Genomic DNA, 25,850 nt, shown 5'->3' with positions numbered 1-25,850 from the left:
GATCACACACACTACTGTAATACTGTAATTGATATTTTGGAGTAGTTCTGCTTTAATCTCCTATATTTTATCAGTCCTCCCACTACTTTTCTTTTTCACTACTTGTAACGTGTTTTGAAAGAAGTCATTTCTGCTTTATGCCTTCTATTGTTATTCCTCTACTGTCAACACACTTTGTTTGTATGAGAAACCTTGGGATCTTATTCACACACTGGATCCAGTGCTGGCGGTTACCATGTACCTAATGTGTTTTTCAAAGTAGCTTTGAATAAATACTTTGAAAACTTTGTTCAGCACCACGACGCACTGACGCGCTCTTAATAGTTTTTCTTCTCACCTGCTTGCAACGACACCTTCCAGACTATCTGAACAGTCGGGAAGAAGTGACAGTAACCTCCCCTGTAAGCAGTGTGAGTGTTTCGTAAACACGACAAGGTGTGGTTTCTCTCCAAAAGCAGCCAACTTCCGTCTATTCACAGCAGACCCATTATCTGCGCAACAGGAGACGGGGCGGGGAGAGGCGCACGGTCTGTCCGCTGTTCGGACAGCACTGCTCAGCACGGAGAGGGGGGAAACTAAATCACCATAAAAGAAAAGAGATAAGGGAAAACCTGTTATCAGGCTATTACAACGGCTCAGAACAAAATGAGTTTATACGGGTCCACGTCCAGACTGGCCACCATGGGTCAGAGGAGCAACTCCCGGCCGGATCTGTCGAGTTACCGGAGCAGCGGCGACGTGTTCGTTGGTGGGAACGGCTTCTCCGCGGAAAACGCGATGGGGGACGGCGGTGGATACACCTACAGCAGCTTCTCCAGGACCTCGATGCAGGGCGGGGGGATGCCTCCCCAAATGGCGCACAGTGTGATCGGCGGCGGCGGAGGCGGAGGATTAGGTGGAGGAGGCGGCGGCGGAGGCGCAATGAGGTGAGCGAGCCCAGGAGAAAGAAAGAAAAAAAGACACCTGTTACTTCTGGATTAGTGTAATTGTCAATGAAATGTGTATGATTCCACATGACTATAGCTGAAAAGCAGGGTTGATCCCAACAGGAAGACTTAAAGGCGCTCTGCATGTGTTTTAGATAATTACGCACAAAGACGCCTCGGCGCAGGTTCCAGTAATGCCACTGCAAACTCAGCACAGGCACACGTCAGACTGGGAGTGTTGTTGTAATTGCGCTGCAGGCCTACACGACTTTGTGAGACCGACCTTTCGTCACTCCCAATGCGTCCCAGAGAGGGTTTTTTTATTTTTTTAAACTCCCTCCGTGTGTATTCAAGCAGTTTCACTGAATTCTTACCCAATTCCCTGACTCACAACACATGCACGCCCTTCAAGTCTCCCCATTCGGTGTGATGTCAGCCTCTGACATCTTGTGCATTGCAGAAAAGTTGAAATATAATCCGGAATGGGATCATAGATTGGGGGAGTTTACAGCAGAAGTCAGTGGGTTGATTTTTACAAGCTGGTGACCTTTTGTTGACCCACAAACTGAAGTTACACGCTGAATGACTTTGTGTTAAAATAACTTGTGACATGGGTTGATCCTTAACTTTTCTTGCTTGTTGAGAGTTTGTTGCTGGACCTTTAAGAAGCATTGAGCAGATATTTTCACTTTTAATTGGAGTGAGACTCAGCAATCATTTACCTGTACGGTATTTATACAGCTTTAGTGACACATTGACTACATGTACAGCGTCTGACTTTCAAATTTTGCTTATTTGCAGCTGGAAAAAGTCCAAATAATCTGGTATTTAGAAGAAAAAAAACACATTTTAAAGTTATTTCAATTTAATTTACTGCTATTAACTCTTAAGAAATGGACATAAAACTGATTGATATGTAATATTTTTACGTAACTTCAAGGAAAATAGTTTTGCTGCGGTTTATTTACGGACAGGACATTAACTTTTCTGGTGAATTATACATTGAAAGCTTGGTTGCTGTGTTTTTTAGTTTTTTCATTTACTTCACGGAAATTAAAAAACTCCTAGATTTTCAACATTTACTGCCATTTTTAAGTGTTTACTTGTAGTTTCCTTATGTTCACTCAAGTCTTTCCAGTATTCTATATTTTCTTTCGCAGTTATTGTTTCCTTAAAGTGATTTCATGTTGCGAAATGGACGTTTTCTGGCTAATAAATTCCCTTTTCTTGCTCCTTTTCCCCTGCAGTGTCATGGCCATCCAGCAGAAAGCTGCAGTCCTCACAAACCAGTGTCAGGAATTTCTGCAGAGGGCCAAAATGATTTTTCAGAGTGTGAGTACAGCTGAACACACGTTCACTCCTATACGTATACACACACACACACACACACACACACACACACACGCACGCACGCACGCACGCACGCACGCACGCACGCACGCACGCACGCACGCACGCACGCACACACACACACACACACACACACACACACACACACACACACACACACACACACACACACACAGCAACAACATGATCGCTATGCTTTGTTGGTTTTAGATCTTTGGAAAGTACTCAGCAGAGTGAAAACAAACAACAGCTTTACTATTATAGTGAATGAAAACCTACAGATTTTAATAGATAATCAATGATAACATAATGCTATTAAACCGTGCAACTCATTCATTCATGTATTCCAATACGTCCTCAAATGCAATTAAACACATCCACAGTATTTATTTAGACACACACACGTAAAAATGTGTTTTTTTCCCCCCCTCCAAACTTTGCTAAAACATCCAAGTGAGGACAAACACATGAGGACACGCCCAATCTCATGACCTTACAGAAGTGTTAGGTCGTGTCCCGGATCTGTTCCACGTATATTTGGCATGTGTAGCTGTAATCCGGCGACCTCGGAGTGGGAAAAGCCCTCCGACCGGGGTCCCGGCCCGACAGGAAGTGACACGTACAGGAAAAGTGACGAGGTGACTGTGTGTGGTGTGTTCCAGGGCGGCCCGGCCGGGGAGGCTGAGCGGGCGCTGATCATGAGCGCCGAGACCATCGAGCAGCTGAAGGCCTGCGGCCGAGAGCTGCAGCAGCTGCGCGTGCCCAACGACATTTTCAGAAAGTAAGAAGAAATTGCATTGTTTTTATTAATTTTTTTTGCATTTCATATTCAAACTGTATGTTGAGTGCAGGCGGCAGAACCAGAGAAAAATAAATGAGGAGTCAAATCAACTTAAATGAAACCGTGAAATCAAGAATTACAAATCAAGTTAGTATCGTTACACAAATATACGTCGTATTGGAGTCAAAAATATCTGTTGAAAATACAAGACACTGGAACATGAATAATTCAAATAACGTGAGTGAATCTTCTTAAATTCATACATACCGCAAAAAATAACTCATCTATCTTTACTGTGTTTCGTTTGGGATTTTAAAACACCAAAAACTACAATACCCATAATCCATCAGTGTTCCCAAGCACCAGATAGAAGACTACAGACAAACTATCAAACACACACTCCAGTTTATACAGATGATCTAAGGATCCTGAGACAGTTCACTTTCCTTAAATTTTACTTTTCATGTTATAAAAACACGTAATTTAAACAAATAACAGTCTTGTTTTATCAACATAAATAATTGATGCAAAAAATTATTATTTTTTTTAAGTAGCTCTAGTAGAATTTGTACAAAACACATAATCTGACTTCCTGTAGCTCGGAGGAGTCCTTGGTCCTCTGCATGTGTTTACATCCACTCTCATGTAGTTAATATTTTAACGCCGCCCGCTTCCTTTGTCGGAGAACTGAGTGTTTCCCGTCTCACTGGTGCGTCTCCATAGCGTCGAGCAGCTGCAGCACATGCACGCCGGTCTCCAACAGCAACTCATGGGCACCGTAACCCTGAGACGCAAGAGGAGCAGCGTGGGCTCGCTGGACGGAGGGAGGGTCTTCAATGACGCCATGGGATGGATCGCCCAGCAGAAGGTGAGACTAGGGGAAAAAAAACAACAACAAATAGCAAGTGTGACGGAGGAACTTTAACAAGAGGAGTTTGTCTGTTTATAATTTCATTCATCTTGCTAAAAATGAAAGTAAATCGTCATTTTACAGTAATATTTTCCCATTTTGGGGTTTTCTACCAGCAGAAGTTACACCAAATTAGATTTTTTTTAAAAAAAAAGGATGATGGCGTTTTTCTACCTCTCTTCACTTAAGTGCTGTTTCAATTGGTTGTTATTTATTGAAATAATGTAGAAAAGGGATGTTTGCAGGTAATAAGGTAAAAAAAAAAAAAGGGTAAAAAAAAAATAATAGGTTAAAAACAAACACATAAAAACACGGTAAATATGATATAAAGTGTAGTTTTCCCAACCAAAGTCTGTGTCCAAACTGAGGTCTGAGAAGACCGCCGAGGGTCGCCTGAGATAAAACCAGAACGAGACACTTTGCAGAATCGAGAGACTAATAACTTAGAAACACAGGAGTCCTCTGGGTGCCAGTGGGTAATTAACCAGGTCTGATCATATTTTCCCACTGGATGCATCAGCTGACGCCATCAGACACAGAGTTCAATGGAAATTTTGATCCTCCGCTGAGTCATTTTAAGCTGAATAATCAAACCTGCATGTTTATGCATGTATTAGCGTGAACATAAGGGTATACCAGCGTGAGTTGTTTTGTTGTTTTTATCCCGTCTTAATTAAATGTGTTTCGCCTCTGAGATCATTTATGCGTAAAATTTGAACCACTTCTTTAAATTAATGAGATAATTACCGTATTAGCTTCAGTAAAGTACTTTTTTTCTTAAAGTGACGATGCTATAATTCTGGTGATATATTGAGCGCAAGTCGTCTGTAAAATATGAGATTTCTCTTAAGTTTATCATGTTAATTTAGATAAAATGTGTAGTTTTCCCTCTAAAGTAAAGTTATAAACATTTACAAGTATTTTTATTTTCTATTTATCAAATTAATGATTCATAAGATAGTTTTTGGAAGAAAATTTTACTTTTATGACCCTAAACTACGCTGTGGTTGTGTATTTGGTATGTTACTTACTGAAATAAGCAAAGATATTCTTAAAACAAGTCATTTTGCACTTGTTTTCCCATTCTTAATAGTCAAACCTGCATAAATATGAGGTCGTTTTTAAAAAATATTATTCTTGTTAATCTGATCTAATCTGGGTGATTATGCCTCTTGAATTGAATGAATGAGTCTTTTAAGTCGGGGAAACACACGTGACTTGTTGTTTTCTGCATTAAAGTGATATAATAAAAAAAAAAAGCTGATTCAATTGTGAAAAGTTTTTTTTTTCCCTCTTTAAATGAATGTGTTCTGGCAACGAGGACATATTCCATATTAAATAATGGTAGTAGTCCAAAATATGTTTAATTTTTGGAGATTTCATATCATAATCAAGTTAAAAAGAATAAAATGTTGTATTTTATTTTGTCCCCACTTAAAGTTAGTTTTATGAGAAATTTGAGAATAGGTAGCGCTTTAATAATGCCCGAAGGGAAATTGCAACTGTCCAGCAGCTCATCAAAAGAAAACATAAGAAACATCAACCACACTTCTATTCACACATCACTGTTAGTTAAATAAGTTAAGAATAGTAGGAAAAATTTGTTAAAATGGGATTTGAAAGAAATGATGATTATGATTGTTATGTGTGTGTGTGTGTGTGTGTGTGTGCGTGCGTGCGTGCGTGCGTGCGTGCGTGCGTGCGTGCGTGCGTGCGTGCGTGCGTGTGTGTGTGTGAGTTCAGGAGGCATTAAAAACTCTTATTGCAGCGGGGACGAAGCATCCCCTGAATCCCTCCGAATCAGAAAAACTTATTCGTAATTGCGTTTTGTGCTTTTATCCAAGTCACTTAGCCAAACGAGCTTCAGGTTTCCGTTGTGATGCGTTCACTGACTCCGAGTTGAGGGCGAATCTTTCACCCTCAGACTGGTTTTCCCAGGCTGAAGAATTAAACCTGCGTGTGCGTGCACGTTAATGCGGGTGCAGTGTTGCACAAAGGTGTTTTTTTTTTTTTTTAAGCAGATAAAGATCCACTTCTGTTATCACTCTGTCTGAACTTCCCCCTCCACACACACACACACACACACACACACACACACACACACACACACACACACACACACACACACACACACCACCGTGTAACTGAAACCATATGGACGTGCTCCAAAAACCTGATCCTGGAGTGAGAGAGAGGGGCGCAGAAAGGCTGAAACAAAAGAGGAAACAGAGCGAAGAGAGAAACCAGAAGGAGTGAAGTCGTGGGACATTTGACACTGACTCAGTGGTTACCGGCCGCTCGGGCCTGACGCAGCGGTGGGAAAACGCCCTGCGTCTGAAAACACACCCTGTCGCTCTGTCACCACTCCCGGCCTCGCCCGCATTTCACTCATTATTACACACATACACCTTTCCACACTTTTTCTTTTTTCTTTTTTTTTTTGCTCATTTTGCTCAAAAACTCCCAACGTATATCTCACAATATAGTGTCTGTGTGCTGCCTCGCCACCTCCGTTGACCTCTAACTCGGCTCGGCGGCGCTTCTGTGGCTTCGGAGAGGAAAAGAAAGAGAGAACAAAAGCTTGGAGGAGGAAGAGAGGGAAGAGAGGGCAGCGAGGCGAAGGGGCTGGATCAGGTTAGAGCTGCTGGCAGAGCTCCTATCAAGGCAGCACAAGAGGAGGGAGAATACTTGGAATAGTTTTCCTGAGAGACAGAAAGCTCAGTGATCGTATGCCGACACCTGGAGGACACACACGGGACATTTAACGCCAGCAGTGATTCAATCAGAAAGTTTTTTTTGAAAAATATAAGTAAAAAGCCCCCCCCCCCCAAAAAAAAAATTATTAAGTTATATCAAAGAATAATGAGCAGAAATACATCACAGTATGTTTGAAATGCATAATGAAGGAAATCAGCTGTTTGATGATGTTTAGATATAACAAAGTAGAATTTGGTCTTAAAGTGCAGTTTGTAGTATTTTCTATTCAGGCAGCCTGAGAGTGAATCGTGATCAATCATGGTTCTGATGGCTTGTTTGTTTAAAAAAAAAGATTTTAAATTAACTTTTTAAGTCCACATGGTTCAAATGAACTACTTATATGTTTTAGCCTTTTTTTTTAAATAGATGCTTATCTAATTAGTTGTTTTTTTGTTTTTAAATTTTTTTAATATATATTTTTTAAAATCCAGTTAGATAATTACCAATGAGGTTAATGCAATTTTTAAAAAAATTTTTTTTTCATCTGGCTAGATAATTAAATACTTTCTTAAATGTTCTCAATGTTTTTTTTTTAAATCTAATTACATAATTATGTTTTTTTTCCCCCAAATTCTTGATGCAATTAGATAATTTTCATTTATTTATATTATTTTAAATAAAAAATGTAAAATCGAGCTACATAATTTTCTCAGTCTACCAGTTTTAAATACATTTGTCAATCTGAGATATTTTTTTTTCCCAATATTTTTTTTTAAATCTAATCAGATAATTATATTTTTGAATCTTTTTTCAAAATCTTTTGTTTATCCAGTTATCATTTTATAGTTTTGGTATTACTAAATAATATTTTTTGTAATTATTTGGAGGGAAAAAATGGAATTATATATGTTTTATTGTCCCTATTACTCCACGGCGTTATGTTGTCCGACGTAATAAATCGGAGGTGTTTGTTGCAGCGTATGATCGAGATGGCTCCGTGGGGGGACGACCCTGAAACCATCGAGAAGCAGATCTTCAGCCACAACAAATACCACAGCTCCATCTCCAGGAGCTCGGAGGTGGACCGGGCCAGAGAAGAGCTGGTACCGTTTCTTCTCCCTCAATATCTCCGTCAGCAGCGGCATTGTCTTGTGATATTTTGCGCTGAACTGATTAAAATTGACCTCCTGTTTAGAACGGACGGGGCGACAAGTACAACCTGTCCATCCTGGAGCAGGAGTGGGACAGCGTGCAGGTAGAAACCATCTTCACACTCAAATCTTAAATTAGACTTCTTTTTTTTTGTGTGTGTGTTAATCTCGAATTTTCCTTCTCTGTGTTGCAGAAAATGTCGCACCAGCGCACGGGCCAGCTGAGAGACCTGAAGACCATCATCGAGGACATCTGCCGGGCCATCATGTGGGTGAACGAGAAGGAGGAGGAGGAGCTGGTGTTCGACTGGGGGGATAAAAACATCGACCAGTACATCCCCCGCAAGCAGGAGGCCTATTCTGTGAGGAGCTCGGCGCCGTTGTGCTCATGGAATGATTGACGGGTGTGGATTTCTAGACTGTGGTGTGGTGTTTCCTCCCGACAGAGGCTGATGAGAGACCTGGAGGAGAAGGAGAAAGACCTGAACAAGCTGAAGCTGAAGGCGGACGGCCTCATGAGCAACAACCACCCCGCCTCGGATAAGATCGAGGTAAGTTCCTTCAGACTCCTTGACAAGCAGTGAATCATTGATTTTCCTTTGAAGTTTTAGATTGACTATGTTGACTAAACATGATCGTTGGTGTGTCAGGTCAAAACAAGGCCGTAATCTGTAATCTGTTACGACCAAATCAGCTCGTCGACACGTCAGTTTATAAGCTTTCACAAGATATTGTTCGAAAATATGACAAGTATATTTACGAATCACCAAAGCAAAAATAATGACCAGATTTATAAGAAAACGAAGCAGAGACTATATTTTTCTTCACAGCTGTTGTTGTTGAGACATTAGAGAGTATATATTACTTTACTGTTTTATGCAGTAGGTCGTGTATATGACAGTAAAACATGCAGCATCACCAACAGACGGCTTTGATTTAAAATATAAAATCAGAAGAACATTGAGCTACTAGAGAAACAAAATGTGTTCTCCAACATTGGTGTGATGGATGGATGAAGTAATTAAGGTCAAATGAATAAAAGAAAGGCAAATAAAACAAGTACTCTGGTATGGAAAAGGTTATCTATTAATTGGTCTGGTTTGATTGTTTGTTTGACCAAATGAATCTAAATAAATATATGTATTTGTATATAAATGTTTATAAATGGATACAAAATAAAGAAATCTATGAACGTAGGTTTTGATTCACAAAGAAATAAATGTGAAAAGTAAATTATGAAACTTTAAATAAAGGAAGGAAAGAAGAAATGTAAATACATTTAAAGTGAAAATATGGAAATAGACTTAAATAGTTTTTTTAATGTATTTACTAATGCATTTTAAATTATTTTATTTTGCATGTGGTTTTTATTATCCTCCACACATGAATACCTAAAATGTTCAGGCTCAGTGTCAACAGAGGAAGAAAGAATTGTCATTATTATAATACCTTTAAACTGGATTCCTTTTTCTATTATTTATCCATTTATTTTTATTCTAATCTTTTTTCTTTCCTTTTAATTATTATTATTATTATTATTATTATTATTATTATTATTATTATTATTATTATTATTATTATTATTATTATTATTATTATTATTCTTCCCTCAAGGTTCAAGTGGAATTGGGAATTGGGGAAGAAAAAAAAGTTCTTGCAATAATATGCATGATGCTTAATGACCCCAGTATATATAAGTCTTGTTTAAATCTGTTAGTTTTCATTTGCTATAATAAAAAAACAAAAAAAATATTGATTCCTTTGTTTTGACTTGAACTGAATAATTCTGTTCTAGTTTCTTACTGTGTTTTGCTCCACGATTAGTGATTTCTTTTTGGGCCCAGTGGCATTAAAACTCCTAAAGTGTGATGTTTTGGGTTTTTTTAAAGTTTGACTGTCTTTGTGTCCGCAGGCCTACATGGACACCTTGCAGACTCAGTGGAGCTGGCTCCTCCAGATCACGAAATGCATCCACGTGCATCTAAAGGAGAATTCCGCCTACAGCCAGGTAAGTGCCTCGTCTCACCTTTACTCTCCTAAAAAAAACAACCAAAAAACCAAAATCAGCACTGCGTGTTTGTCCGGGTCAAAACAAAAAGTCTCTGCTCCTGTCCTCAGTTCTTCAAGGATGCCAACGAGACGTACGCGAAGCTGCAGAAGCAGCACGAAACCATCCGCAACAAATTCACCTGCGACAAAAACACTCCGCTGGACAACCTGGGCGAGCTGCTGAAGCACCTGGACGTACGATCACGCTCTGCCTGCTCATAAAGAGACGACTTGTTGCAAATAATTGACCCCAGAGACTTTTCTGTCTTTTCTTTTGCAGAAAGAGAAATCCCGTATCATGGAGAACAAGAGGCAGGTGCAAAGTCTGGTCAACAAGTCAAAGTCCATCGTCAGGCTGAAGCCTCGTAACCCCGAGGAGAAGAGCTCCAGCCCGGTCATGGTCCAGGCGTTATGTGACTTCAAACAGGACCAGGTGGGACGAACTGTAGGATGTCTGTCTCTGTCTCTGACTCTTCCACACAGACACTGAACCAATTTACACCCGCGATGCATTTATTCACACTGGGTTTTAATGTCTCCAATATGCACATTTTAACATGGTCGCTCATACTTTTTTCCTTTTTTTTTTTTTTTAACAACTTGAACCTATAGTTAAGCATATTTTTATGCCTCATGTATATAAATTTTTTCCATAATATAAAGGATCAGACGCAAAAAACTTAAAAAAACAAAAAAACAAAACTCTTTGACCAGCTCACATTAAGCTTTTAATTTTGATTTTATCTTTTAAACCTGATAATGTGACATGTGCTGCAGGTCACCCTTGATCTTGATCTTTTTCTTCCTAGTTAAATAAAGGTTAAATAAAGTTAAAATAAACCCTGTCCCCGAACGCACCACTCACACTTACAGGCCACAGTTCACTAGTGCTAATGCTAACGGTGCATTCATGAACAACTGGGAAATGGCAGAGGTGGTAACCGTATTATTTCTTGTGCACATACAAGTAAAAGTGCTGCTGCTCCTGAGAAAAATACTAAATGGAATCTTCAGTAATCTTTCAAGTGTGTTGTCGTTACAGAAAGGCATATTCAAAGGGAACGAGGGAATCCTGAAGGACAACTCTCAGCGCAGCAAGTGGCTGGTGACGGGACCTGGAGGTCTGGACATGATGATACCCTCCGTGTGTCTGCTCATCCCGCCTCCCAACCCGCTCAGCGTCGGCCTCGCCAACAAGTGAGAACGTCTGAAAATAATCAGACATGGTCGTTTAAGCTGGATTTGTGTTGATTCGACTCACGGCCTCGTGTCGCCTCCGCGCAGGAACGAGCAGTATTACGAAGCCATCATGGCCATCTGGAATCAGCTCTACATCAACATCAAGAGTCTCATCTCCTGGCAGTACTGCGTCAAAGACATCAACTACGTCAACTCTCTCACTCTCAGCATGGTGAGACGTTACCGAGGACACACACACACACACACTCGCGCAAAACTCTTTGAGTTCTTCTTCAGCTAAACTCCTCTCCTCTTCCCCAGCTGTCCCAGATGCGTCCTGAAGAGTACCGCAGCATCTTGAAGAGGCTGGAAACTCACTACCAGGAGTTCGTGCGCACCAGTCAGGGCTCCGAACTGTTCGGGGACGACGACAAGAGAACCATCCAGGGTCATATTGACCAGGCCCAGAACCACTACGACACACTGATCGTTCAGTTACCTACTTACAGTGAGTAACCAACGTCTGATTTAAGTCAGATCGCTTCATTTTATAAGTCTGTTTTGGATTACTACAGTATTGGTGTGAGACGGGTGCCCGTTAAAGCCCCGTCAACTCGACGTTTTCATGGAAAAACACAAAACTTTCTTCGCGTTTAAGCCGTTTAAACGACAACGGTGGGGTCATTGAAAAAGAAACCCTTTTGGAAACGACTCACGCACGCCACAGCCATAGTAAATCGTTCTTCTGCACATGCACGAGGAGACGCGGGATGATTCGCAGTCCCTAATTCTCCTGGTACTTGGAAGTTTTGTACTTTAGAGTCCTCCGTAATAGAAGACTAACTTGGTGGTCTGTCGTTAACATAGTCCGTGTTCTCACCATTGCTAACGTTGTTCTCTGTGTGCCTGTGTGTGGTTTCATTACAAAAACAAACAGCACCCACTAGTGGCTCTACATGCTAACTACATTGTTTTCAACTTTTCTACCATATCCGACTGAAGGTTTTCAAAAAATATCTTGAAAACTCAAAATCGATGCGTTGTCACTTGAAACGTCATGTAAACAGAGCCTGAGATACATGCAGAAATAATAACAATAATAATAATAGTAATAATAATAATAATAGTAATAATAATAATAATAATAATAATAATAATAATAATAATAATAATAATAATGATGCATTTTATTTGTATTGCACTTTACATTCGTGCATTCACAGCAATGAAAATCAATACGAGCTGCAAAACAGAAATGTTTTTAGTCCCTTTTTAAACCAATCAACACTCTGTGCATGCATGCCATTAGACTTAAGTTTGTAGAGAAATTCTGCAGCTTAACATGCAAACTCTTCTGTGAGGCTGAAGTGCGAACCACGACGCCACGATGTAGAATAATTTCATCAAACAGGAAACTGCAGGGATTCATTTTATCTGCACAAAGTTCTATCCTCCAGATTGCCCTAATCATGTGTCGACGTGTCCTCGGGCGAGACTCTGAACCCCGCTCACGATTCCAGTGTCGGTCCATTTTTCAATTATTCATGTGTATTCTATCAATTTCCCAGCAACCAAAGTGGAAGAAACAGTGGTGAAGACGGACAACACCGTCAAGCAAACCAAGGTCCCCAAGACCACCACAGTCAAAGTCACCGTTCCACCGCCCACATCCACCCTCAGCCTCACTCTGCTCAGCAGCCTGCAGGAGCTCCGGCGCAGGCTGGAGCTGGCCGAGTCCGGCCTCACCAGACACCTCCACCTCCCCCTGGGGGAAAACAGCATACACGAGTGCTCTGTGCACATCCAGAATCTGCAGGTAGGAATGAATCCTTGCTTTGGTTTTGATATAGTGAAGGGGGAGCACTCATCAATCTGAGCCTGCAGCAGTACAACTAAGAGAATGGCTGCTTTGGGTTAAAGTGACCCTTACCAAGTAGAAAAGCCTTAAGTCTGATCCCCAAACTAATGATATTGATTTGATGCTAATTTAGACTAAGATTGAAGGGGAAGCTCAGAGCGCGTTCACATTCCCCCTTTTGATGCGGACCAGAGTCCTCTTTAGGGACTCTCTGGGAAAGTCTGTTTCGTTTGGGAAAATGTGAACGCACCACGAACTCTGTTCCGGATTTTTCAAGCGGACTCTGGTCCCCTTCAAAACACCAATCCCGATCTTCTCTCAAATGTATTTTCGAACCGGCAGGGTGAGGGTTGGGGGGACGTTACGTGGAGTAGTGAGGAAGAAGTGAAGAGGAAGAAGTCGTGAGGAAGACTGCTATTGATATCTGGCCTGGAGACTTCATATCGCGGTTGTTTGTGGCTAACGGGCTCACTGGCCAAGCCACCACAGGCTAAAGCGGGGGGACTTCCGGTTTCAGTCCGGACCAATCAATGAGCCACGTTTCTTCTTTACTTCCTCTCTGGTCAGTGTTCGTGTCAGGCGACAGTGCCCCCAAACTAGCAGCTGTCCCTGACTATCCAATGTGAAAGGCCCCTCAGTGTATTGAAAACGTTCTCTAAACCTCCAGCAGCACCACTTAGAAAATGTTCCCGGATGACTTGTGTTGGAATGAATAAGCTTTATCAAAGAGGAGAATTTTGAAAGTGAGGAACAAACTAAAACATATATAGAGTCGGAAGTGACAAGAAGTAAAAGTCTCTTCACCATTATTACTTCTCAGTTTTGAGCTACAGCAGTGTTACTGAGAAAGTGGACCAAGGTGATCGCAAGCAAAATCACAAAGGAGAAAATCCAAAGTTACTCACACTCTTGATGTACAGTATATATGTATGGAGAGCTAAGAGAGAGTAAATATTGAATGTCTTTAATAAAGTCTCCCAGCAGTCTAAATCTATAGCAGCACCACGAAGGAAATTGTCCTAAAAGCCTAATTAAGTTTGAAGACTGGTTAATGTTGATGAATGAATGTAAGGAGAAAAAATGAGAAGGGAACATCAGCGTGTTAAACTATCTTATTCATCAGTCTAAAGCAGACAAGTTCTCCTGGAACTCTTCGAACCGTATAACTTATACATTTGCTAAATCCTTTTATGTACAAATGAAATCTGAATGAATTTGGCAAAAACCTCTAATTAAACCACTTTTGGCGTCTTGTTGTTTTCCAGGATGTGCACCAAGACCTGGACTCCATTCACGACGAGTACCTGCGCCTGAGAGAGAAGATCATCAAGCAGCTGGAGGGGATTCCCCCGGACTCCGAGCAAGCCAAGTTCCTCCGCTCGGAACTGGAGATCATCAACCACAAGCTGGGCGGTCTGCAGGGTCTCTACGCGTCCTACATCCAGAGGTACGCCGTGGCGGGCGAATTCATTTATACCGTCACTTCTGGGAGCGTCCGGCCTCTTGCAGGCAGCCACGATTGGAAATGTTCTGTTGCTGCTGTGTGTTTGTTGCCATGACCGTGTGTCCGCCGCAGGCTGTCGGCGCTGAAGGGCCTGCTGCAGAGCCTCATGCAGGCCGAGGACATCGTTAAGGTCCACGAGGCCCGGCTGACCGAGAAAGAGACCAGCTCACTGGACGTGCGAGAAGTGGAAAACTACCGGAGCGTGCTCAAGGTTTGAGACATATAATTCTTTTTAATACTGTTATCTCATTTGTCTTCCTGTCATTCTCTTGTTCTGCAGATTATACTGATTTTACGCAAAAATTATATGTAATAACGACCCAAATTGTTATAAAATAAAAAGTAATAAAACCCAAAATGTAATAACTGGTCAATAATGTAAAAACTTTTAACAAGAATTTAAATGTGATCTTAATGTGTTTAATGATTGTTTTGTACAGATGATTGGGAAAAATAGATTACAGATTATAGAGAACGGAAGACTTTAAATGACTTGGGCAGCAGCAATCATACACAAATACCATAAACTTTATATTGATATACATATGAACAAACAGTCCAAACTTTTAGAACTCATTCTTTCAATGTTATTCAAATTAAAGCGGTCTAAACCATGTCCAAAGTCCAAACCATGAAATCCTTGACTGAATTTAAGATGTAATAAAATTATTACAGTATTAGGGAAAAATATTTTGCCTACCCCATAATGTAATATTAAAGATTAAGTTGTGCGTCTTTACTCCATAGGTTAATTCATCCAAACAGCGTTTAACTCTTTATTACGCTACATTTGCCAACTTCCTGTTTCCTCCAAACTAATAAATTTGATTCAACATTCATCTAAATGTAATAAATCATGTTTAGGTCAAATGATATGTAATACATACTTCTAGAGCAGTCCAGTGAGAGATTTGTCTAATTAATCGAGCTTTAAATGCAAATTAAGTGAAATATTAAATCCGATCACGTTAAAAGCTCTACAATATTATATTTCAAGAAAGAAATACGACTTAGTGTGGAAGAAAGCATTTGTGTAAGAGTTGGGGGGGCTTTCTTAGAAGAAACATTGTGAAAACCTTGTGCAGCATCTTAAAAATGCTCTTATTTGTGTGTGTTTCCAAATTAAAGCAAATGAAGGGCGAGTTGGAGCAGAAAAGAGACCTGCTGACAAACATGGAATCGGAGTTGACCAAAGCCGTACACTGGAACTCACAGATCTCGGACTCTTTCCACAAGTGCGACATCGATCTGAACAAGTACTCGGACCTGGTGAACCAGTTGTCCGACCGCTGGCGTCGCGTCCAAACTCAGATCGACAGCAGGTACGTCTGTGCTCTCGCTTCCTCGGCACCTGAGGAGACCTTTAATCAATATTCCTCCACATCCTGCATTTGTCACTGCTGGTAAACAGCTCTAAAAAAAAAAAAAACAGACAAAAAAAAAAAAACTTCCTTTCATCCCTTTCCCCTTCCTCTCATTCTTTCTCCCTGCAGAGTGTGGGACTTGGAGAAGCAGGAAAAGCAGCTGCAGCACTATCAGAAGGGCAGCGTTTCCCTGGATCAGTGGATAGACAATGCCAGGAAGCGCCAGGACACGCTTCAGGCGGTGAAGCTCGGTGACATCCAGACTCTCATGGACCACCTCAACCAGCAGAAGGCATGAAAGTCTTTCTTCACCACAAATATATCCGCCAATCCGCCTGCAGGAGGAGTTTGCATGAAGTTAAAATTACCTTTTTTTTTTTTTTTGGTCATAAAATAACTGATATTCCTAATCCGTGCACTAGAGGGAGACACATTACAGAACTGACATGCAGAAATGTTGGATACCTTATTGCTATTAGCATTACCATTAAAACTATATAGTGGGGGAAAAGTTGTCAAAAATCTCAACAGATAAACAAGTGGCCAGTAACCAAAAATGAGTCGATCTATTAGGATCCAAACTTCTGTTTATTGAAGTTTATTGATCTGATATAATTATACAGCAGAAAATGTGGGAAGGGTTACAAAATGTCAGTTTTATTTGTTGGGATGTTCTGTTAAATTCACCACTGAGGCATTTTATTTTAAAGCATTACAGTATGTCAGAATTAAGTAATGTCACTTTTGTACACCAGGGGGCAGTAGTGACTCGCCCAGAGTTTCAGCTGAGATTTCCCAAGTGGTATTACAAGATTGCTAGTTGACCTCTCAACTTTGGTAGCTTTTTTCAGGTTCTTTATTACTGTGTTTGATGAAAAATATTACAACATGCACCTTTGATAGAATGAGTAATTGTTGACCAGACAGACTTTTATCAGGTTAAATCTTTTTTATTTTTAAAGTCAACCCTTTCGTCTTGCACAGGTTCTTCACACTGAAATCAAAGGAAAGAAGGAGAAAGTGGAGGATGTGCATAAAAATGCAGACACCTGTGCCGGCTCCATAAAGGTTGGTGGACTGTTTGCATTCGCTGTTGCAGACGGATACACGGATTAAACCGTGTATGTCGGATGTGCTGACGTGGAAGTTGTTCTGTGTGACTTCAGGACTACGAGATGCAGCTGGCCGCCTACAGTTCAGGCCTGGAGACTCTGCTTAATATCCCCATCAAGAGAACGATGCTGCAGTCCCCTGCTTCTGTGGTCAGACAAGAGGTAGATGCACTGGTTTAATACGTCAGGCAACCGTACATTTCATATGTATACATTTGTTATTATGGCATCTTGTCATGTCATTTAAATCACTTGTAATATAAAGAATATTTTAAAGATTGTGCCATCAACATTGACATCTGTATTCTCCTCATCAGTCGAATGAGATGCAGACCCGCTACATCGAGCTTCTTACCCGCTCCGGTGACTACTACAAGTTTCTGGGGGAGTTGCTGAAGAACATGGAAGAGCTTAAGGTAAACACTAGATTTGTAGAATGTATGAAAATATTGTATTTCCGGTTCAGAATAGAAGAGGTGTGTTATTTATCTAATGAACATTTTCACAAACCATCAATCACACAGAAAAGATCTCCCGACAAGCTCAGGTAAAAGAACAGTTTGTCCACAGACAAAAGATGTGTTTTTCAATTCATGGGCTCCTTAATAGTATTGTTATGAAAGCATTTGTAAATATAAACAGTGTATTTAACATTAACATGAAATGAGCAGTTTGTTTGTCTCAAAGTAGGGATGCACTGGTCCCAGTATTGGGTCTGTTACTATATGGCAGGGGTGGGCCACTAATTTTCCTAAAGGGCCACGTGAATAATTAAGACTACTACTGAGGGCCGAGACTCATGTTGACTTGAGTTTTGCTCAAGAAGAAATATCTCTTGATATAAAAGAATTTTTTTCAATAAAATTTTTTAACATTTGAGTTCAGTAAATAAGTAAATAAATAAAAAACTTTTCTTTTTCACTGTGCAACTCTTATTTTGAGAGGTAACAACTGCTACCTCTAATAGCCGAAGTCCTAGACACAACCAATATTGTAATAATGACCAATAATGTCAAAGCAACATGACCATTTTAGATGTACTGAAGCCAATAATAATGATTGAGGATTTCCCTGAGGGCCGGTCAAGCGGAGGTAAAAGGCCACATGTGGCCTTATGATGCCCAGGTCTGCTGTATGGAGTACTCGTACACGCAGAAGATCCCCAATACAACCCAACAAGTATTACATGTGCCTTTGTCCGTCTCTTTAATATTAATAAAAATGACAAAAAACACAAGACAGACTTTAAATTATATTCTGCCAAAATATGGAGGAGGTGAAATATAGTTTGTGCAACAGCAGCAATTTAATCACCAGCAGAGTTGGCCCGATGTCGCTCATTAGTTTAACTGCTCACTGGATCCAGTAGTGCCGAGCTGTGGTACATGCTACATGCTAAAGAGTTTCGGGGCTCACACACCAGCGATGCTACATGTTACATGCTACATAATTAAAGTATGACTGATGCACCCATGAACATTTGGCTCGGTCCCTCCGTCTGAAGTCTACGATGCGCGGAGCATCTATCTACTGCACTATGCGTACTGGAGTGGAGGCAGCAACGCATATCCTTCTCATAATGTTTTGCCTATCAAATATAAATTAGGTACTCGTATTGGTACTCAGTATCAGCGATCAGATACAGGTTAGTGCTCGTCTTTCATAAAACTGTGTCGGTGCATCCTGATTGGAAAGTATGGAAAAGATAACTTTTTGTTCTTGTTGTTCTCCATAGATGAGAAACACAAAGATCGAGATGCTGGAAGAGGAACTGAGGCGTCTGAAGGAGGAGCTGCAGGATCGTGGTCACAAATATAGGTCCCTTGAGGACGAACTGTCGCGTTACAAGCTGGATCTCTCTCAGTCCAAAGACCAACTCATTACAGTCGAGGAAGTGAAGAGGACCACAGCAATGCAAGCCAACGCCGCCAAGGAGAGCCTGGAAAACACACACGGGCAGCTTCAAGACCTGAATGACCAACTGACCCGCATCAAATACCAGCTGGAGGAGGAAAAGAGGAAGAGAAGACTGGCTGAGGAGCGTTACACCAGCCAGCAGGAAGAGTATGAGGCGGCGGTTCGCCGCAGGCAGAAAGAACTGGAGGAGCTCAACTGGTCGAAGATTGACTTAGAGAAGGCCGTGAAGGACAAGGAACGTGAGCTGGAGAGGCTGAAGTTACTGCTAGAGGAGGAGGCGGGACGTCGAAGAAATGCAGAGTCTGATATCTCAAAGGTAAGAGCACAGTGCACCCAGGAGATTAATCATCTTAAGCAGACACATGAGACTGAGGTCCACGTCACCAAGACCACCATCCTGAAAGCGTCGCAGCAGCGAGAAGGCGACGTGACCGAGCTGAGGCTGCAGCTTGACAGACTCGCCTCCGAGAAGAAGGACCTGGAGGAAGAGCTGAGAAGGCTGAGGCAGGCCGTCAGTCACATGGAGGACCAGAGGAGCCGGTCAGAGGAGGAGGTCAACCAGCAGAGGGCCTCGGTGGTGAAGGAGACCAGGGTGCGCACCGAGCTGGAGGTGCAGCTCCGATCGCTCATCCAGCAGAGAGACGAGAATGACCTCAGCATAAAGGAGGCCAACAAAAGCAACCAGGAGAAAGCCCGGCAGATCAGCGTCCTCACATTCAACCTGGAGGAAGAAGGGAAGAAGAGGAGAGCCCTGGAGCTGGAAATCAATCATCTGAAACAGGCCGAAGCAGACCTGAGGGCAAAGAACACCTCCTATCTGGAAACGGTCAACAGGCTCAAAGTGTCCGAGCAGGAGATGCGCATCACCCGAGTGGAGCTGGAGAAGCAGACCAGTGAGAAAAGCAAGGCCGAGCAGGGTTCTGCCAGGATGCAGAGCCGCATCCGGGACCTGGAGAGCTCTCTGGATCGCGCTGAGGCTGAGCTGGACAAGCAAAAGAAGGCGGCGCAGGAGGACTTCACTCGTAGGAAGCGTCTGGAGGCCGAGCTGGAGAGGCTGACGATCACCTGTAGGGAACACACCACAACAATCAGTACATTGAAATCCGTCCAGCTGGAGGCCAGCAGCTCCGGGAGGAAGTACGAGCAAGACCTCAGGGCTCTCCAGGAGGCTCTGGACAAAAGTGTGAGAGATCACAAAGTGACCAAAGACGAGCTGTTGGCCGTGATGGCGGAGCTGAAGGTGCTCAAGCAGAAACTGCAGCAGAAGGAGGGACAAATTCACGAGCTCAATCAACGCAACGAAAGCCTGTACAAGACCATCGAAGAGAAGAGCCGCCAGCTGAACGAGTACACCATGGAGATCGAGAAGCTGCAGAGCCTCACCCAGAAACTGACAAAGGAGAGGCTGAAGCTGGAGGAGGAGCTGAGGGGAGTCAGACAGGAAAGGGACGATCTGAGGCTGAGCAGAGACGCCATGGATGGAGAGAGCGCCACCCAGATCGCTGCCTTGCACGTCCAGCTTCAGACTAGCAACAAGAGGACGATGGAGCTGCAGGCTCTCATCAATGACCTGACCAAAGAGAGAGAAAAGCTTAAGTCGGAAATAGGCAAATTCCAAAAGCAGTCGATCGAGGTATTTTTGACAGCGCCGAAGGATCATCACCTCATGACACCGCTAATTCACACTGCTGCTTCTGCTTGCATGAGTTGCTGCATGTGAACTCAGACTGAGCTCTGATTCCCAAGTAGCCGCGCTCTATCCTCACATCACTCCAGATGACTTGTTGTAGCTTCGGCTTTGGAGGTCTTGCAAATGCTTTTTCTGCTTAGTCGTGCTTATCAATCATTATCGAAAATTCAGTGGGTCATCAACTGTGTCCCACTGAACTTCAATCACACCACATTAACAATCATCACTTAAATCAGCACTAACAATCTGGGAAACGTATACACACAGTTCTGTGTATACATACAATATCGTGTCGTTGTCACAAATAAAACAACATGATATTGTATTTCCATATCACATGTGTTATTTCTCTACATTCTGTATTTATTCATACTGTATCTATATTTTAAATGTTTTGCAGCTAATGATTCCTCTTTCTTTTCTTTTTTTTTTCCCGCCCCACAGACATCCATGATGGTGCACGAGTCCCAAAGCCAATACACTGAGGTGGTGATGGAAAGGGATAGTTTACTATCCAAGCTCAAACTGTTCGAGCAGGAGAAGAGCCGATACCAGCGGCTGGAGGAGGAGCTCAGTCGCATCAAGATGACACTGGAGGCCGAGCTCCGTAACAAACAGCGCCTGCTCGATGAAAAAAATTCAGTCCTCAAGGAGTTCAACCTCATCAAGAGCCAGTACGACATTAAAGATGGCCAGGTCAGGCAGTGCGAATCGGACAGGGACAGGATCGACCGGGAGAGGCTCTCCTTGAAGAACGAGATCGAGAGGCTCATGAGGGAACTCAAGACCGTCGACGAGAGGTACAAGAGCCGTCTGACTCTGGCCGAGAAGGAGGCATTAGAGCTGGCTCACATCAGAGATTCACTGGAGCGGGAGATCCAGAGACTGAAGCAGAGACCCAGCACCCTAACTAGGCAAACTCAAACGGAAGAGAAAGTCCCCACAATCGACCCGTCCAAGCTCCTCTTCGATGGGGTACGCCACAAAGTGACAGCCCACCAGCTCTGTGACTGTGGTATCATCAGTAAATCTACGCTGGAGGATCTTCTCAAGGGGAAAAAGACCGTGAGCGAGGTCTCGCAGGACATCCAGCTCCATCTGAAGGGTACCGGAGTTATTGCTGGAATGACATCAGCTGGCCAAGGTAAAATGCCCTTCACCGAAGCAAAGAACAGGAATCTGATCAGCCCGGCGAGCGCCCTCATGCTCCTTGAAGCTCAAGCAGCAACAGGTCACATAATCGACCCCACATACTATGAGAAGATGCCAGTGGACACTGCCTGCTCCAGAGGAATCGTAGACACCGAAGACAGGGACACACTGGCTACAGCTGAGGCAGCCAGCACAGGCTTCAAAGATCCATACAGCGGCAAAGTGCTTTCCGTGGGTCAGGCTTGCAAACTCGGCCGCGTGAACAAAGACGTGGCCCTCCGTTTGCTGCAAGCTCAGGAGTCCGTTGGAGGCATTTTGGATCCGGCTCTAAGCGTGTTCCTTCCCAAAGACCTGGCCTTGGATCGCAAACTCATCGATGAAGATCTTTACTGGGCTCTGAACAAAAAACCCGCCTGCTACCTGGAACCAGTATCAGGAGAGAAGATAAGTTATCAGGACCTTCGCAAGCAGTGTGTGGCAGAGCCTGTGTCTGGCTTGCTTCTGCTCCGTGGTCCAGAAAAGCCCATGACATTTAAGGGTCTACGTGGGGAGGTCACTGTCACCCAACTCATTGATTCTGAACTGCTGGATGAAACTGACCTGGAGAAGCTGAACCAAGGCCAACTCACCAGCAAAGACATTGAAGACAAGCTGAAGTCCTACCTCTATGGCTCCACCTGCATTGCAGGGATCTACGACGAGGCCAACGACAGAATATTGCCTCTCTATCAGGCAATGAAGAATGGTCTGCTCATGAGAGGGACCACCCTGGAGCTTCTGGAAGCCCAAGCTGCCTCTGGCTTCATTGTTGACCCAGTCAACAATGTCTTCTTGACAGTGGAGGAAGCTGTAAACAGAGGCCTGTTAGGAAAGGAGTTTAAGGCGAAGTTGATGTCTGCAGAGAAAGCAGTAACAGGATACACTGATCCCTCCACAGGAAACATAATCTCCCTCTTCCAGGCCATTGAGAAAGATCTTATTGAGAAAGGCCATGGGATCAGACTGCTCGAAGCCCAGATCGCCAGTGGAGGTATTATTGACCCCAAGGAGAGCCACCGTATTGATGTCTCTGTCGCTTATAAAAGGGGATATTTTGATGAGGAAATGAATGAGATCTTAACCTATGAAGGGGATGACACCAAAGGGTTCTTTGACCCCAATACAAAGGAGAACCTGACATATCTCCAGCTTAAGGAGAGGTGCATGACAGACAGCAAGACAGGCCTGATACTCCTTCCCCTCAGAGACAAGAAGAAGGCCCAAAAATCATCAGAGAGCCGCACCAACGTCCTCCGTAAGAGGCGGGTGGTGATTGTCGACCCAGACACCGGACTGGAGATGTCCGTGCGGGAGGCCTATCACAGAGAGCTCATCGACTACGACACGTTCCTTGACTTGTCGGAGCAGGAGTGCGAGTGGGAGGAGATCACAATCAAGGGGTCTGATGGCTCTGCACGCTTGGTGATTGTCGATAGGAAAACCGGAAGTCAGTATGACATTCAGGACTGCATGGATCGCGGGATAATTGACAAAAAATCCTTCGATCAGTATCGGGCTGGAACAATGTCCCTGACCCAGTTCGCTGACCAGATCAGCAGCCACACCAGCAGCAGCGAGATGAACATCACAGCCAGCAACGTTGATGACATGGTGACATGCAGCAGCCCCACACAGGCAACGCCGTCTTCTCCCACTGTCCGTAAACGCTTCAGCAGCATCTCCATCACAGTCTCTCCCCCCGAGATCTTCGATGACCACGGCCCCGTGGGGGCCATCTTTGACACGGAGACCCTGGAGAAGATAACCATTAATGAAGGGCTCAGAAGAGGCATAGTGGACACGATCACAGCGCAGAGACTCCTGGAGGCCCAGGCATGCACAGGCGGCATCATCAACCCGGCCACCGGCGAGAGGTTGTCACTGCAGGACGCCGTCCATCAAAGCATCATCGATGACAGCTTAGCCAGCAAGCTGAAACCCGCCCAGAAAGCTTTTCTTGGTTTTGAGGACGTGAAGACAAAGCGGAAGATGTCTGCCGCCGAGGCAGTGAAGGAGACGTGGCTGCCTTACGAGGCCGGCCAGAGATTTTTGGAATTTCAGTACGTCACAGGAGGCCTGGTGAACCCCGACAACGGCCGGCGCATCACCATCGAAGAGGCAATCCGCAGAGGCTGGGTGGACGGAAAAGCGGCCCAGAAGCTTCAGGACGCCCGCAACCACCAGAAGAACCTGACCTGCCCCAAGACCAAGCTGAAGATCTCCTACAAAGAGGCCATGGACAGCTGCATGGTGGAGGAGAGCAATTGCATGAAGATGCTGCAGGCCTCCTCCATTTCCTCCAAAGGAATCAGCAGCCCTTACAACGTCTCCAACCCGGGCTCTCGCTCCGGATCCAGGGCCGGCTCCAGGAGCGGATCTCGTAGGGGCAGCGTGGATTACACTTCCACCTACAGCTACAACATCTCCAGTACCACCTATAGTTAGTAACCACTGCTAATGCACAGTGTAGAATCACACTATTACTGTTAGTTCCAGTGCTGTTTGACTTCTTTTTTTTTTCTCTTAACATTCTGTTTTTTGTAATGCTAATTATAAGATTTGGGAGGGTTTCTTTTATTTTTTTTTAAACCTAATCTAAATGCAATTAATGATGATTTAGAGTTTCAAAAAATGTAATTGAATACCTTTGAAACTCATGATGTAACAGAGATCTGATTATATTTGTCATTGTTCAATGTCAAAATCTGTAAAATAATACAAGTTTAACTGAAAGAGGTGGAAAAGTATATCTGGATCACTTAAGCATTTACACTTACTCTGTCTGAATTGGTTTTTTATTTGATAATCTCACAGTTTCAGTGCATGTTGAATTTGGAAATGGTCTCAAAAGTCCAAAGTAGTTGAGCTGTTTTTTTGTCCTTATCTTTTTCTGCTTGAATCTTGTGTTGTTGTTTCTTGTTTTTTTTACAGATTTCAATTATGGTTGCTGAGGTTTAGCTTCAATATATGATTTCTTTGCCAATAAATTGCTAATCTTGAGTGATTTCAAATAAAATTGTAATGAACATAATGCATCTGTTTGCTCATTCACACTTTAGAATACATTTTAAAATAAAATTACTATTACAGCACATTTTACCATTACAGTTTGAAATGCACATTTACAGTAGCTTGATATTTGCAGGACATTCAGTGCTTTAAAATCACTATTTGTTACATTTCAGATGTAACTACAAATATAATCACTCATCAAGCGCTTCATGTCTGAAACCTGAGTCTATTTCTGTTTCTTTTTTCTGTAAATTTGTACTTAAATATCAGTAAAATCACGTACTTGTAGTAATGTACTTGCTTATAACTGAATAGCTATCATAATTCAGCACCTACTAATTTTATCACCTTTTGGTGATGTTAAAGGCTTTAAGATATAGATATTACATATTTAAAATGTACCTACTTTAGTATTTAATATAGAGACCAGTATATAATCAAACCAGTTATATCTGGTTTGATTATACAAGTGGAAGGATTTTGAATGAATGATATAAACAATATGACAAAATGTACCTTTAGATATATTATAATTACATTTATATGTGATTTAATCATGTATTTCAGATAATTTCCAATGCTTTAAGCTAAAGTTATTACAAAACCTATATATATATATATATATATATATATATATATATATATATATATATATATATATATATATATATATATATATATCCCTCAGTGGTAAATTTATTTTGGACTTGATTATACATTTACGATGATTTTAAATGTTTTAAACTAATAATATTACAAAATATACATCGAAATGCTTTATAATTAATTACTGTCTGATTTAAATGTGTCTTTAGGCTACATTTAAATGCTTTCATCTAAAACAATCCCATATTATACATTTGAATACCTTATAAGAAAATTTACATCTGATTTGATCATGATATTTTAAGCTAGGCATATTACACAATTATTACAAATGCATCTTTAAATGCTTTAGAATTGGATTTATATCTAGTTTGTGTCTGCAATTAGGATGGTGTTAAATGATTTAAGCAAAAAAAAAGACATAATGTACATTTAAATGCTTCATAATAACATTTATTTTTGACTTGGTCATGCATAAAGGATGATTTTAAATTATTTTAGCTGTAAATATAAAATCATTACAAATGTACCTTTAAAAACTTCATAATTAAAT

General features: G+C 42.2%; 1 protein-coding gene across 2 annotated transcripts; it reads left to right on the top strand.

The window, feature by feature from the left end:
* Window positions 1-477: 477 nt before the first annotated feature.
* Window positions 478-24,706, top strand: dspa (desmoplakin a). 2 transcript variants are annotated; one of them, XM_080463045.1, is made up of 24 exons: window positions 478-926; window positions 2,174-2,258; window positions 2,939-3,057; window positions 3,781-3,925; window positions 7,642-7,767; window positions 7,860-7,919; window positions 8,010-8,177; window positions 8,262-8,366; window positions 9,728-9,823; window positions 9,934-10,059; window positions 10,145-10,297; window positions 10,907-11,061; window positions 11,149-11,275; window positions 11,365-11,551; window positions 12,612-12,859; window positions 14,167-14,348; window positions 14,478-14,616; window positions 15,534-15,727; window positions 15,899-16,061; window positions 16,754-16,837; window positions 16,936-17,043; window positions 17,199-17,297; window positions 18,617-19,114; window positions 20,933-24,706. In XM_080463045.1, the coding sequence occupies exons 1-24, from the start codon at window positions 646-648 to the stop codon at window positions 24,122-24,124; spliced, it is 6,840 nt and encodes a 2,279-aa protein (XP_080319171.1). In that variant the 5' UTR covers window positions 478-645; the 3' UTR covers window positions 24,125-24,706. The 2 variants fall into 2 exon arrangements, with proteins under 2 accessions (XP_080319171.1, XP_080319170.1); XM_080463044.1 differs by having other exon boundaries at window positions 18,617-20,431.
* Window positions 24,707-25,850: the final 1,144 nt, after the last annotated feature.

This window comes from Lipophrys pholis (assembly GCF_963383615.2).
Source record: "Lipophrys pholis genome assembly, chromosome: 1".
Taxonomy (NCBI): Eukaryota; Metazoa; Chordata; class Actinopteri; order Blenniiformes; family Blenniidae; genus Lipophrys; species Lipophrys pholis.
The sequence above is the reverse complement of the archived record's forward strand: the minus strand, read 5'-3'. Positions and strand labels throughout refer to the sequence as shown.

What these genes read in the sequence shown, in the direction of transcription:
- dspa (XM_080463044.1), top strand. Translation starts at nt 646, where the DNA reads ATGAGTTTATACGGGTCCACGTCCAGACTGGCCACCATGGGTCAGAGG. An exon ending in TACGCGTCCTACATCCAGAG is followed by an intron (nt 14,349 to 14,477) that starts GTACGCCGTGGC and finishes TGTCCGCCGCAG; the next exon opens with GCTGTCGGCGCTGAAGGGCC. An exon ending in ACTACCGGAGCGTGCTCAAG is followed by an intron (nt 14,617 to 15,533) that starts GTTTGAGACATA and finishes TCCAAATTAAAG; the next exon opens with CAAATGAAGGGCGAGTTGGA.